Here is a 14,884-nt window from a genome sequence, read left to right on the forward strand (position 1 = left end):
GTTTATAAAGACTAAATTTCCTGCTGTAAGTTAGTTCTGCTTCAACTGCAAGGTTTGGACAGGTACAAGTTATTATCCATTGCACATCAACCTGTCAACAACACACTGCTTGCATTTTCTCCATGTCTAAAAAATCTTCGAAAACGCTGCATCTTTAACCGGTGAACCTGCTGGCTTTTGCCTTTCAGTACGCTTTACTGGGGTCACGACACAAGCTCCTTGCATCTCTCTTCCCCAACCGGGAAATACAACCCCAGTATATTAATCCTGACAGGATGATTGGACTGGTAAACTCCCTCAGAGATTGGACAGTTGCTGAGCATCAGCTATTACTAGCAGACTGCTTGCAGTGGTCACATCGCTCGCGTAAAGTGATCACCATGAGTTTTCTTCTCAAAACATACCTTCTCATGTTGGTTTGTTCTCATGTGGCTACAGCATCCATTTAAGTACCGAGGGACAGTGTTGTCGATGCCAGTAAGTATTCAATATTTCAACAAAATTGATAACAGGCAAAACACAACAACGAAACCTGAGTTTAGAAAAGGCCTATAAGCTTTTACTGCGATGTTAAATTTGGAAATCAAAATGGAAAAATGTTTTGAGAATGTTGTAAGAATTTGATTCACTTGCTGAGCAGGCTCTACGTTATTGCCCTCTCGTCATGAAGACATTTGAAGTTGGGGGCGCTTCACACAAAGTGCTTTTTCTCAACAGTAATAGGCAGACAGGTTTATTTCTCTCGTTAACCCAATCATGAAAAAAATAAATCTACCTTCCCCCTTTTTCCTAAGCATGTTGACCAATCCAACAGTGCCTTGATTACACTTTCAAGCAGCCAGGAAGCAGTGGCAGAAAAGCAAAAAAGAACCCAGGATCATTTCCTGTGCCCTGGGGTCAGAATCGGGCCAGCGATTAAGACAGAGCTTTCTGGAATAGCTCCAGCAGGCCACACTTCATCAATGTCTTAGCTCAGAATTTTTAAGAGCCCAAGGTTGCCTGACCTAGTCCCCCCCCCTCCTCTTTTTTGTTATTAGGAAGCAATCACGACAATAAAACCAAGAACAAGGGGTGCATTCATGGGCCCTGGGTGTAAAAATTGGAAGAGGGACAGAGAGGAATTAAGTCCGTTTCATGACCAAAACAGGATGGGGACCCGTCTAAAAAGGTGTTCATTCGTCAATGCCAAGAGGTGCGTGTGAGCAAGTGGCAAAAATGCATGGAAAGGAAGGAAAGGAGGCTTTTCAGACATTTGCTTATCGCAGATCCTCATGTGCCAAGTGTTATTGTGGATGAAGACATCCATTGCATCGGCACTTTTCAATGTCAAGTCATGCTTTGATGTAAGACTTTGTTTTGGTTTGGTGGATGGCAATGTTGGAATTGCTTTATGCTCATAGCTTTTGGAAAGCTCGTAAAAATAGGGAAATTTTGCAAGCTTACTGGGGGTGGAACTTCAACCCAATGAGGAATAAGAACCAGTCTGTGCCAAATTGCCAAATTAGGAACAGGGCAAATCACACAAAATTGCGCTCATTGAAAGAAACTGGCCCAAGTTGTGACCTATTGGCACTTCCTGAAAAGTGACACCCGAAATTGAAAAACCAAGACTCAACTTCTCACCATCACAGTATGCTGTAGCCTCGGGTCCGGTGCCCATTCTCCAGTGTTACAATAACATATGGTCAATGGATCTATAAAGAATCTGACCAGGTGCTTGACTGGTACAATTTCGGAACTGCAAGATTAGGGACGAAATAGCAAAAACATGTTTGGGCTCTCCACTGCTAAAGTCACTAAACAACCAGCGCCGTTCTAATTTCGGCCCACGGACTAATCTCCACCAATTTCTTTCCCATCTTCCGAAGCGTGGCTGACATTTTGGGGGGAAAAATGCAAAGAATGAATCGCTGCGGCTGAATTATACAAAAAAGGTCCGACAGCATCACAGAGGGAACGATGGCCCATGCACACGGCCAACTGCAATCCAGAGAGCGAAAGACCAGAACAGCCAAATCGATGGAAGAGTCGCTGAACTGAACTCGTGTCAATCAGGGACCCGATGCTGCAGAAGAAACATACCTCAACCATGGTTCCACACACAAGCATACTTGAACGCTGCTACATTACAATGAATGATCGCACAAACGCACACATTTAGTTTTCACATGTGCACTGTGAGAACACGGCGAGAATAGCCATGTGACAGGCACACATATTGTGAGGACACGGTGACGTGAACATATGCTGGAAAAATGGTACTAACCTTAGACCAAACAGTAAAGTCAATGCCCAGTTCATTTGAAATTGGATATTAAGGTGGTTTAATTTCCCTAAAGCCCAAAAGACTTGGGCCATTTTCTACACAAATTGCTTCCCAATCATCTTGGGCAACTGTTGCCAGGCAGTTTACAAATTGAAGGCCATCTAAACTGCAACTGTGAATAGTTGAGAATTGAAACCAGGCGACCCGATGAAAGGTATCACATGTCCACTATTAAGATCCCAGTCCTGGGCAATGTAGGCTACCCTGAATTGTAGAAATCCTTCCTCGCTCTGCATACCAAAGAATCATTAGATTTAGATAAATTTCTGTGCCAGTGACAAAGATCTTCTCATGTCCAAATTGAATTTCTTTGAAAAAAGAAAGGAGCCGGCAAGACCTCACCAGAACCTCTTCCCAAATTGAGATTTAATTGGCCGTGAAATTGTACCAAAATGCTTGATTACACATCAGGCTAACAAAAAACAAATAGAATCAGTAAAACAATTCCCCTACCCAGACACACATACCCCCAACGAAAACCCACACACATCCCAGAGGATTAAGTCTGTGAAATTAGGCCAGCAATTATTAAAGTCAAGTGTTTACTTCAACACAAAATGAAGTGGACTATTGGTAACACAAGCGCCTACCGGCCCGGCGGCGACCTCTTCTCTGAGTGACCCCCCTAGGCCTAGACAGGTCAAGAGGTCAGCTCAGAAAGTAGAACTAGAGCAGATGAGTTTTCTGGAAAAGGAAGGGAATGTGAAGAATGATCAGAGTAAACAAGGTCGGAAGTTGTTGGTTGCATTAGTTCGCTGAGTGTTTGGAGAACGAAGGAGTCTATTTTTCTCAATCTTCTTAAATTTCAATTATTTGTAGCTAAGTCTACATTAATTTGAATGAGCTCAAAATGTCGTCTGCTATCTGTGAGGAAATAAGATTGTGGAAATAAGATTGTGGGGAAGTGTCTTCTGTTTGTGTTTCTCGAACACCACTGGAAATGTGAGATTGCTGGCGACACTCGGTGGCAGCGTCCGGGGGGGGGAAGAAACGGTGCTATTTCTTCAGGATAGAGGACGAGTGTCCTCAGGTAAGGAGATCCAGAAGAATGAGACATGGACAACGTCTGGCTTTTCCGGTTTTCTTTAATTAGGCCACACAAAATCACAAATTCTAGATAAAATCAAATCCTTGTAAAATAATTGCAAACAAAAATAAATAAATTTTACGACATACACAATTATTAGATGTTTACGGATTTCTGCAAATGGTGTACATGGGCAAGACAAAGTAATTCCCAACTCACCCAACACTTGTTGGCTTCACGCCTTAATGTTTGTTGTGGTGTCAGGTACCTGAGGCCTGAACCGTCCACATAGTTTCGGCCAAGGTGCACTTGCTCTCAGTGGTAATGAAAAGAGAGCATTTGAGTAGGGCACCCCCTAGGGCTCAACATTGAAAAATAATTAATGCGGAAAAAGCACTGGCTGAACTACAGACGGAAGAAATGTGAGGTTTTCTCCAAGAATCCACAATGCTACACTGCCACACACAGACATGGAGATAGACAGAGAAATGAAAACCCATCAAGCACAAGGACAAACACTGAAGCAGACACAGGTTTCCAAACCTCCACCCCCCCCAGGAAAGTACAGTACTCTGGGACTGGGATTGGGATGATTTGTTACTTTTTTAGAGAGAAGCAGGATCTTGCTTTGTATTTAACAACCTTGGTGATAGTCCACTTGAGATGGTAGGGGTCACAGGTACTCCCTAGGTTAGGGTTAGGGGCTGGCCTTGTCAAAATACACCAAGTGGGCTCCTAACGCTCCATCGATCCCTAGGGGTTAACAAAACAGGGTCACTGGTGGGGAGGCTGACAGTAGTGGCAATAAAACAGTTGGACGATGATCAGGGCAGCGCTATCTTCAATAGTAATGTAAACAGGAGGCTGGGATGTCTGGTTTTTATGGGGGCATATAAGAGGGGGGAGAATGGAGCAGTGGAGGAAGTCTGCCTTCCCTTGGTGGGTGGGCCGAGAGGGCAGCATGGTGACATCATGCTGCATGCTGTGCAGAATCACAGAGCTCACAGCTCATTGGCACCTGGCTACTTGGCATTCTCCTCTGTTCTGTGGTAATTGTCAGGGCGGTGGGCCTGTGGCCCAAGATATCACAGGACCCTCCATCAGAATTACCACCAATTTCTGTCAACTCTGACCTCGGCTTCCACTTTGGCTGGCGGGAAGTTTCTAGCCTTGGGACAACAGGTATTAAAGCCAAGATTTCAGTGCCAAGCCAAGTAAAATATCTCTGTTTAAGTTGTATCTGAAAATACATGCAGAGCAGGGACCTAAAAATCGTGCAGCCGGAGTTGAACCCCAACACGAATATGGAGGATTTGGGAACTGGCAACGAGCCGACGCTGGACCCTTTGATTTTAATCATGCACAGGCTGAGCCTTCCAGAATGCAGGGAGGACCATGTTTCATTCCTCCATGCACAATGTTAACAGCAACTGAGGTAATCTCATTCTCAAGTTTTTCCCGTACCTCCCTTGGCCTTTCTGAGGGGAGAGGCTACATGTTAGGGCTTTCACAAATGAAATACTCAAGGCAGGACTTTCTCTACTTTATTTAAAACCCACAAAGGTATCTTGGGGGAGGGGGATATTGCCTACGTTGGTCCCCTTCAAACTGTATGGGTGATCTGTGCCAATGCAATCTCTGGAGCAATTTTACAATGATTGGACTTCGCAACGCATTTACAGACCACAGAAGTAAAGATCAACATACATGTACAATGTACACTATCACAGGCATACTAGGAGATGCCTTCACGCTCACTGGGTCCTTGCTAGCTTCATGCTATCACCGTCAAATCATGAATGGGCAAGGTCCTGGGTGTCCCAAGCCTTGACAAGATAACTCCTCTGGGGGAAGACCCAACCTAGCTGAGGGCCCCCCAGGGAGGCCAGTTAATTAGCCACTGATTGGTCACAGAGTAGGAAGTCTGATGACACAATTATCAGGAGACCTCTCAAGAGGGTTGTAAGATGATACAATGGAGGGGGGGAAGAGATAGGGGGTCAGTGTGGGTGGTAAATTTCAAAAAAGACAAATGGCAAATGCTTTGATCAAGGAAAAAACAAAAAACATCACTACAAACCATGGAAGAATAAAACCAATACATCAAAAATCTACTGATGCTAAAAAAAAAATGCCTGGGCTGGCCACGGAGCAGGGCAAATTTTTAAAAGTGATACCCCGAGGTACTTTCTGAGTCCATGGAGACCTGAAGTTTTCACTGCACCCAAGGTAAGCAATGTAAATTCATGTACATGTAAAAATTGATTCACCAGTGTTGAAAATTTATGTAAAATGGAGGATTTGTCAAGTTTGTACAAACAAATAGTTTAATTTTGCCTGTCCCCATGAGAGATGGATTGGTGGCTAGATGAGGATAATATTGCGTCTGGTGACCTCTCTGTGGGTAGAGATTCTACCTTGACAAAAACAACTGATGGGGTCAGGACTCTGACTTGCAGCACGACAGGTCCCGGCGTGGCCCTCCACCCAAAAATGAACCTTCGGATGCCACCACCTCCCTAAATCTACCCAACCGACCACGCCTCTTCAAAGAGGATATGAACAACAGGAAACACTTAGAAAACTTATACCTCACCATTGGGGAATCTTCCCCCCAAGAGACTCGTGCCGAAAAAGAAAAAAAAAAGAAAGAAAAAATTGAAAAACTCAAACCGCTTTTAGGAAGTTGTAATGAAATGGGCTTCCTGAAGCATAAACTGACTCAATCTGCCGCTGTTACTTGCAGGGCTTATGTTGGTTTTTTAATTTATTCATTTAAGCAGAGCAAATTAAAGTTTCCTTCTCGGGGATGATTGATTTTCAGAGGTGTTCGAGGGACCCCAACTGGTATGATTCACACAGAGCAATCTCAGATTTGGCGTCCTGACCAGCTGTGCATGATGCGGTGCCATTGAAGAGCACTGGAGAGCACTGAACCAGTATTTCAGTTTTGGAAGAAAAAACTTGTTTTGTGATCGGGTCCTACTAGCAATCTTGCTCCGCAAACAGAGGAAGTAGGAAAAAAAAAACTACATCAGAAATACTGTAAACGGGTGGCACATTTGAAAAATCTGACCTCATCTTTCCCATGATCAACTCATCATCCAGGGCTTCAACGTCAACTGAGAATCATTTCTGCATGTTTTAAGTGAAGGACCAAATGAAAATCCTCCCAAATTTGGCTTGGTACGAAGCAATCTGTTGCTTCTAAGTAAATGGTGCAGTGCCTGACCCATGGGATCTCAACTTAGAGGGACTGAAATTCACAGAATAGGAAGTCACAGCGAGTTTGGAGGTACAACAAACACCACAGCTTCTCTCTTCCACAGAAAACACGCACAGGCCACTGACAGACTCAATCGGCATGGCAGAACAAGGCCATCAAGTCCTATTTGCTTCCTTAATCTCTTGGCCATGTTTTGGAAACAGCTGTTAATGAGGTGTTTTAAACTCTGGTAAACAGCTCAACCAGGAAACCAGACATAGTTATTTCCTCCTTGGGATGATTTATGGCTCCTTATCTGGCCGGTTGTTTTGGCAGCTCTGACTTGCTTTGGGAAATAATAATGTCCTTTTCCTTTCAAAACATTTGAGCAGAAGCCCATTAAAAAGGATATATTCAAGGTTAAAGATGCATCGACAGAAAATTCAGCGGTGGAGACAAAAAAGCGAGCCATATACATGTAAAAACTCAACCAACTGAAACTTTGATATTGAGGTAACTGTGGTCTGCTCAACCTTGCAAAACGAATAAAACAGATTCTATGCAGGCTGATACTTGCCCAAGTGTGCACCTCCCATAACAAGTCTGTGCACATTCCGATGAAAATTACAGTGAGTTCAACATGGGTGAATTTTGCCCGGTATATTTTGTTACCAAGGTTACCGAGGAAAATCGACCGCTGTTCAATGGATCATCGTCGCTCAAACTTTTCCCCAAGTTGTGGGTCCTTTGTATCGAATACACAACCAGCTCGTCCACCTGAATGTGCTCATCGCTATTCAGGCCATCAAAAGTATCAAACTTGGACTTCAATCTCAAAGTAATTGACAGTCACCGGTTGCACTGTGCATGCTCAAGTAGTCAAAATAAGAAAGCAGTTCAGCGTGAGTAGACTTGAGTTCACATAATAGGGCAAGAGAGACCAGATTTCACAGGAGTCAAAATTTCATATGACATCAGTTTCCAGTCGAGGTGTTAATTTGTGTTTCTGACTTTTCTGTGAGAGAAAAAAAATTTTTAGCAAGACTAGTGACGGCCCCTTTAAAATTCGCGCCCCGTTATCTAATACCACTCCAGTCTCTCTCCCAGGATGTCATTTTATACCCCTAATGTCATGCCCCTTGATTTACGACTTGTCTGGTTGAAAACCAATAATCATCAAATTACTCGCCACTGTCCTTGTGAAGAAATGAAAAAAAAAGAGGAAAGAATAAAGTGTCTGGTAAAGTGATCAACCCGGTAAACATTGGCTCATGGTGATATTTGTGATGTCAGGGAGTGAGAATTGCCAATTTGGATTGAATCTGGGTATGACAGTTTCAAATGGGGAAGATTTTTCTCTTGAAGGTAAAGCTTACTTTGGACTACACAACCAATGATTGAATCAGAGATGAATCAATCAAACAAGGCACAAAATGGAACAAACTTTCCACCTGATTCACATTCAGAGAAGCAAAGCAAGTTTATAAAACCTGGAATCAGAACTTCCCATCCAATCCAAATCCAACGCGAAGGAACAGCTTTAACGTTGTGATATGACACAACAACGGAAGAACCAACAGTTGACTCCCTACCAAAATCCTGATGATATCAGGGACGAATGGACAACACCCAACCGAAAAGGAGGAAGTGTGATTAAAAAATCATCGGAACACAAATAAGCTCCGTGCCCGACGGGGGATCTCGGGATCTCGCCCTAGCCGACAGACCTTGTACAACCGACCCAAATGTCCCGCTGATGCCAGATAATGAAACTGTGCAGTGGTGCACATCTAGTAGAAGGAAAACATACTCAAAGTATACTGCTGACAAAACAGGACTCTGTTTTCAATTTTTATGGCTGGGAATTACGTTTCCAATTTTATAAGTGCCCGTTACGAGTCTGTGGACCTTATGCACAATGGAAGTAATACCATGAGTTTGAACTGGTCAACTATTCCTGACGAGTCTGGAATTCAGCTTTCCCCCGACTCCTCTGAATTCTCTTTTCGTCTTTGTGAATGATTCTACTAGGATAGTTTATCAGGTCACTGTAGTAAGTATTGTCTGTTTTTACTCCGAATGTACTGAAATTCACCGAAAATTCACAAAATTTTAACCCTGACAGTACTCAATCCTCCAACAGGTGAAGGATTGAGGAGTGTTAGGGTTAAGGTTGAAAATCCATGTAATTGTGCATTTCCAGGAAGCTTTAAGTCCAGAGTTTGATTTTAATGCCAAAAACACAAAACTGCTGGATTACTATTCCATCGCGGATTTGTTCAGTTTTTGGAAAAGTCCCAGGGACCAACAAACAGTACATTTCTCCCTCAATTGGGGCCAATTACATCATTGGGAAAAGTGAACAAAGTTTGGATTTTACATTCTTATGTATAAAATGTAAGTGATGAATGGGTCAGAATAAAAAATTTGTCAGTTTACACAAAAATGACAGGTGGCATGCTGTTGGTGAACCACAGAGTAACCTATGCGCACAGCAGTCTGAAGATACTGTACATGTACCTCGCACATATAACTCTGTGATGAAAGGTGAAATGACCAGACATGTACCATGCTAATATCCATTCCTTTTAAATTAACCTAACATCTCCTTTCTGCATCAAACAACCATTCTGTAGAGGACATCTTTTCCCATTCTCAATTTCTGAGCATCAAGAGAAATGCATTGAGGGGGATTCAGAACAGTTCCAAGACTCCATCCTAGATTGACAGCTCAAATTGAAATCACCCCTGAAACTTCACACCTATGGTACGGTCCAGCAGAAAAAGTTGCCAGGCCCCACCCCCCTGGCATCCAGCAGTGATAATGATGAATGGACCCTGTGTGCTCCCAGCGTGGCTAATGGCTATCATGCGGTCAGGGCTCCTCCCACTGAGCTGTCCGTCACTGACATTTCACAGGCAGGGGGTGTGTGGGTTGACACTGCTTTGGTGCACAAACTCATGCTGTGCATTCTCTATGCGGGAACAAACTGCACTGTACACCGCAGTCCATCATCAGTGTAGCGGTTAGCCTTTCTTGGATAACCACAAACCAAAGCATTTCTGGTCACTTCACCATTAGAAATAAAAAAGCTACTTGAAGGCTACTTGAAAAGCAAGACCAGCAGCTGAAAATTGGACTGCACTTTGTGACTGAACTCCGATGTCAGATCTCCTCAACTTGCTGCAGGGTTTTGAGGTGAACAACCGACCAAACTCAAGGACAGCTAGCTCCATCCCCTCGGATTTTTAAAAACATTTGTCGGTGGAAAGGATTTGCTGTTTCCTCATCAAGCCTGCCATTAGGAGAAAGGGGAGATTACTTGAGTAAGCTTTGGCTGGCAGAGAGGTAGTCTCATTTACCCAGGCCAGGGGTACTGACAGACTCGGCACCCTCAAGTTTTCCCAAAGATGCCGGAATTTACTTGCTGGTGAAAAGAAAAGGGTTGAGCTGATTATTTTCTTGACATCAGTGGGCAGTGATATCACCACAGTGTACTTGGGAAATGGAGGCGACGTTCATTTGGGCTCTGGTTGTGACCTTGGTTTGTGGCGGGGCTCACGTTGGGGCTAATCCCTTCAGGGTTGAGCCCCAGAACACCAACGCTGCGCTGGGAGAAACGGTGGTCCTGCCCTGCATTCTCCGCAACACCACCCTGTCGCACTGCAACGTCTTCTGGTACCGCTCCGACCAGCAGGTCTACATTAGCCGCAACCGACGCATTATCGACCGCTTGTCCCCGGACGTCCGTGAACGCTATTCTATCCTCGGGAATCGGTCCAGTGGTGTCTACTCGCTGCAGATTCAGGACGTGGCGGAGGCAGACGCCGGCGAGTACCAGTGTACGTGCTTCCCGCGATCTCACGCCAACTCCTACCTCTCCCCGCCCGCGGCGATCTACATTGTCATCAGGCCCCCCCCCGAGTACCCCATTTGTCGCCTGCGGGAGGGGACAGGTCCTCTGATGGTTGGACAGCGAGTGTCATTTGTGTGCGAGGCCAATGGTGGGCGGCCCTCGGTTGCCCTGCAGTGGATGCAGGGGCGGGAGAACCTGGTGGCCGACTTCACCTTCAACCCCCACTCCATCAGCGTCTACCACAAGACGCTGGCACTGGAGGACAGCGAGGAGATCCTGACCTGCGTGGCTTCGGGGCTGGCGCTGAAGAGCCCCCGCAACTGTACCGTTGGTCCCCTCAGCATCGTCTCCCCACTCCAAATCCAGACGCAGAAGATCGTCGCCAAGCATGGCGGGCGCGAGGACCCGCGTGTCGTGTTCACTTGCAACTCAAATATGAACCTTACCGGGTTGGTTGCCATGTACAATTATACGTGGTATGCGAATGGTGCTCGGATTACCACGTCAACCCCAGGCTTCATTCTTGGAAACGACGGCACATCCGTCCAGGTGACGGACTTATCGCTGTTCTCCCAGAACATCCACATTGTGTGCGCGGCCCATGGAATGCAGGGCTCCCTCGGCAACGTCAGCACTTTTCTGGACATGGACAGCATCGTTGGCTTCCCGACCATCTCTCATGCCGGACATCCCAAAACTGACCCACCAAACAAAGGCATCGTCTCTGTGGCAGGAAATCAGCATCTCGACGTCCGGCCCTTCGTCTACCTGATACTCGGTGCCTTTATTCTCATGACGACCATGATCGCAATTGTGGTCTGCACACCGCGGACGTGCTGCCACCCCAAGTCTGGCTCCCGCCTGCGGCGCCGCGACTCCAAGTTCACCACCATGCACTACGTACAGCAGCCCACCGGTTCCCCAGCCCGGGCCATCGCTCACCAAGAATCCCTCAACTTGTATGAGTCCACTGCAGACAGCGACACCGAAAGCATGCAGCAGGGCGCCACCCTAACAGCACCCTCATTAACCCAGCAACAGCAGCAGCAGAAACAGCAAGTCCAAGCCACCCTACACGTGGTCGTCCACTCCGGGAACAATTCCTCTAATCAGCACCAGACGCTGACCCGCGGCAACTCGGGCACCCTAGCCGACGACCAGTCCTCCATCTACCAGGAGGTGCCCCCCACCCCTCCCCCACTGCCGCCTCACTCTTCCCACACTCTCCGACTCCACCCACCCAAGACCCCCTCCGGCGCCCTGCGCACCCAAACCTGGGGTCACTCGTCCTGCAAGGCCAACGCGTTCAACTTTGAGCAAGTCCCTGCCGACCTCATGCACTACGACCACCTCCGAGGCCACCGAGGCTGCTATGTCCAGACCCTTCCCATGAGGCCCTCCCGACCCGCCCTCCACCAGAAGTTTCTGCACACCCCGCAGTACGCGGAGTTGAACAAGTTCAACCATAAAGGGACGGTGGAGGGCCTGTATGAGAACGTGCCGGTACCCACACACCACGGACGAAGTCTGTCTCTTAATGGATACTGAACATGAGACGCATTTGTAAATAAACTTAACTTTAAAATACACATGTAGATGCATCGGTATCGATCGGTACATGTGTCTTGTATATTTCCCCGTACATAGTCACGAACGAAAAGTTACTTAGTTTCAAACATTTTTCACATCTTTATATGACAGACACGTACAGCAGAGAATTTATCGCAGATAGTAACTGACCGAAATTTGTCATCTGTATGTTAATCACAAAAACTGTAAGAACAGTTAGAAAAGAATTGTACACTGCAGTGCCCTCGCCAGAGTCACATAGAACTCTCTCTTGGACAAGAGTTAGGGTCCAATTTCTTGTCTGAAACCAACAGTAGAACTTTGACAGGTGGAAAGGACAATTTTTAGAAAAAGAACGAGCTTACAGTTACCCCAGTACTGAACCAACACGTATATGTACATGCCTGTTGAAATCACTAACTATTCTGTGAGAATGTTTTCAACACTGTACTGCTTTTAACTTAAACGGTAACGAACATGTACGTGTCATGACTTGTTCTGAGCCAAGTATCATCTCATCCATTTGCCGTTATACTTTAAACAGGCCTTGGTTTTCAGACTGTGTGAACCCTGATCTAAAATTTGGCTAAAATTCAACATTTGGTCTTGCAGTATTTCCACCAAGCCATGGCTGTGGCTACCACTTGGGTTGGAGGTTTGTTGACAAAACTTTAAAAATGCGACGGGTTTACAAAAGTCTTGAGTAAGGACACACTTTGAGAAATCTCCTAAAGTGGGACTTGAGGAACACATTTATGCACATTCTTGATAGTGGCAAGTCCTGACCAGGGGTGAGATTGACCAAGGAAAAAAAAATAGCTGAAAACAGTTGAAAAAGGCATAAAGAAGCTAAACTGTGAAAATCTCCTTTACTTTTGTACACAGCCAGTGAGAAAAAAAAAGCTGAAATTCAAAACAAAAGAAGCTGAAATCAGCTGAAAAGCTGAGAAATCTCACCCCTGGTCCTGACCCAAGTTGGTGATTTTGACCTTCCTTTGTAAGACCGGGACACAAATGTGGGATGGAGAGTTTACCATATTGCTCTGATTTGTACACCTTTTAAAAAGAAAAGTGTATTCTCAAGTTTGCATGCAGTGCATGACAGTTAGAACACATAGGTTTCTTTACACAATAAGTGACACCATTCTCAGGGCCTGGAATTTCATTTTCTTTTGTGCAAGGGCACTTAATCCTTTGCAAAGGGGCAAATAAACAACCTGAAAATGCCTGCAGGCCATGCCTTGGGAAACTGTGGCCTCCAGGCTCAACTGTGGAACCAGGACCAAACTCTAACATTTGACTGTAAAGACACTTTCATATCAGCAAGTAATCTTTTTTGTTGTTAGTGACTTGTTTTCTGTGACTGTGCATAGGTAAAAAAGTATGTACAGTAACACTTTTTATCTATTAATTGTAATAAATTAAGAGTCAAGGAAAGCAGAAAAACAACTGAAAACAAAATGAACGTCTTGATTAATTCTGATTTTTAAAGATGCTAATCTCAGCGGCAAAAAATTAGCAGCAAGATATTTGGACAAAAACTTGGCTGCCAATGGTGCATGCACTGGGCTTGTTTTCAGACTGATGCTTGTTTTGGAAACAGCGTGATAAATACTTCTGCCAGTCATATGATGGCATAAAAAGGTCACCAGGCTTTTCAAGCCTTTTCCAACGGTCAGGTGACATGTAAGTTTTACTCTGTAAATGCACCTGGTGAAAAATGAATGTTGCTACGTGAATACAACATGTACGTGTATTAAAAAAAAATTTTCTGGATTTCATTTGATGCGTCACATGACACGAGAAAGAGGTTTCCTGTACATTTGTGTACCGTTACATGTCCATGCACTAGTAGGCCTACATTGCTCGGTCTGTGTTCCTGGGGAACAGTGACACAAAACATGTACATGTACCAAAACAAGAAACTTGTATAGTATCCATGTACATGTACTTAGTTCTAATCTGAATGAAAAAAATATGAACAAGCTCCGTTTGGGAGTTGTCAATCGACAAAAATGCCATATTTGTGGGGGGAAGGGGTGGAGGAAGGAAGGTGAAGTCAACCAGTGTCAGAAATGGTCACGGTCATTAAATGTTCATGGAGAGATCTGTCCCCCCCCTAGAAACTGCATTACTACTGTACAGTTGTGTTTGGGTTGGCTACTGGTTTTAGAGGTCGTGTTGAAGGTTTCCGCACCATCCAGGTTTATTTGCTCAAGAGGTGTGAAGGCTAGAAAACATGCGTGTCCGATCATGCACAATCTGATGTGTTTTTCAATGAGGAACATGGCCGCTCATGTTGTTGTTTTTGGACAGTGCAACAAATTCCTCCCGACTTCACTGGCCGACACAGAATTTGTGAAAAGAATCTCATTCTGAAGTTCCGCCAAACCTCATCACGACTTCCAACAAGCTTTCCATGAGCCCAGTTCAGGTAATCTTCCAAAACAATGCAAAATAATTCTGTCAGCGGTCTGCCTTAACCGTTGATGTGTGCAAACCAAACTTTCAGGATCTGGGAACAAGACCCAACAACAAGAAAGGGGGGGGGGGTGTTTCCCAGATAATCACTGCCTAATATGTACTAATCTTCAGCACTTTAACGACTTACAGAAAAGCTTTGAGTTGATGCTGGGATTCGGGGAAGAAGGGGGCTGCAAAACCAGAAAAAAGAAAGATTTAGGAGGGATTATTAATGAAAAAAAGAAAAAAGGTCAATGCCACTGACCTCTTAGAAGATAACTACACGCAACACTGAAACATCTTGCATGACTTTGGTAATGTCACATGATTGAACATTATCCCCCATCCGTCAGTCTCGGAAAAGTTTCATTAACCCCTCTTCACGGAGTGGATCAATTTCCTGTTGTCTCGGTTATAATTAACCGAGGGATGCGCGC

At 45.0% G+C, this 14,884-nt stretch overlaps 2 protein-coding genes across 3 annotated transcripts in view; one reads left to right on the forward strand and one right to left on the reverse strand.

The window, feature by feature from the left end:
- Positions 1-14,884, reverse strand: part of xpo4 (exportin 4) — a 50,082-nt gene that overhangs the window by 10,964 nt on the left and 24,234 nt on the right. The window lies entirely within an intron of this gene.
- On the forward strand, positions 9,533-13,433 carry LOC110974511 (tyrosine-protein phosphatase non-receptor type substrate 1-like). Its single transcript, XM_022226210.2, has one exon. It carries the CDS (start codon positions 10,065-10,067, stop codon positions 11,961-11,963), a length of 1,899 nt encoding a protein of 632 aa, XP_022081902.2. The 5' UTR covers positions 9,533-10,064; the 3' UTR covers positions 11,964-13,433.

The sequence above is a fragment of the Acanthaster planci genome, linkage group LG15, assembly GCF_054643075.1.
Source record: "Acanthaster planci isolate LZ-2023a linkage group LG15, COTS_SCS, whole genome shotgun sequence".
In the NCBI taxonomy this organism is placed as follows: domain Eukaryota; kingdom Metazoa; phylum Echinodermata; class Asteroidea; order Valvatida; family Acanthasteridae; genus Acanthaster; species Acanthaster planci.

What these genes read in the sequence shown, in the direction of transcription:
- LOC110974511 (XM_022226210.2), top strand. Translation starts at nt 10,065, where the DNA reads ATGGAGGCGACGTTCATTTGGGCTCTGGTTGTGACCTTGGTTTGTGGC.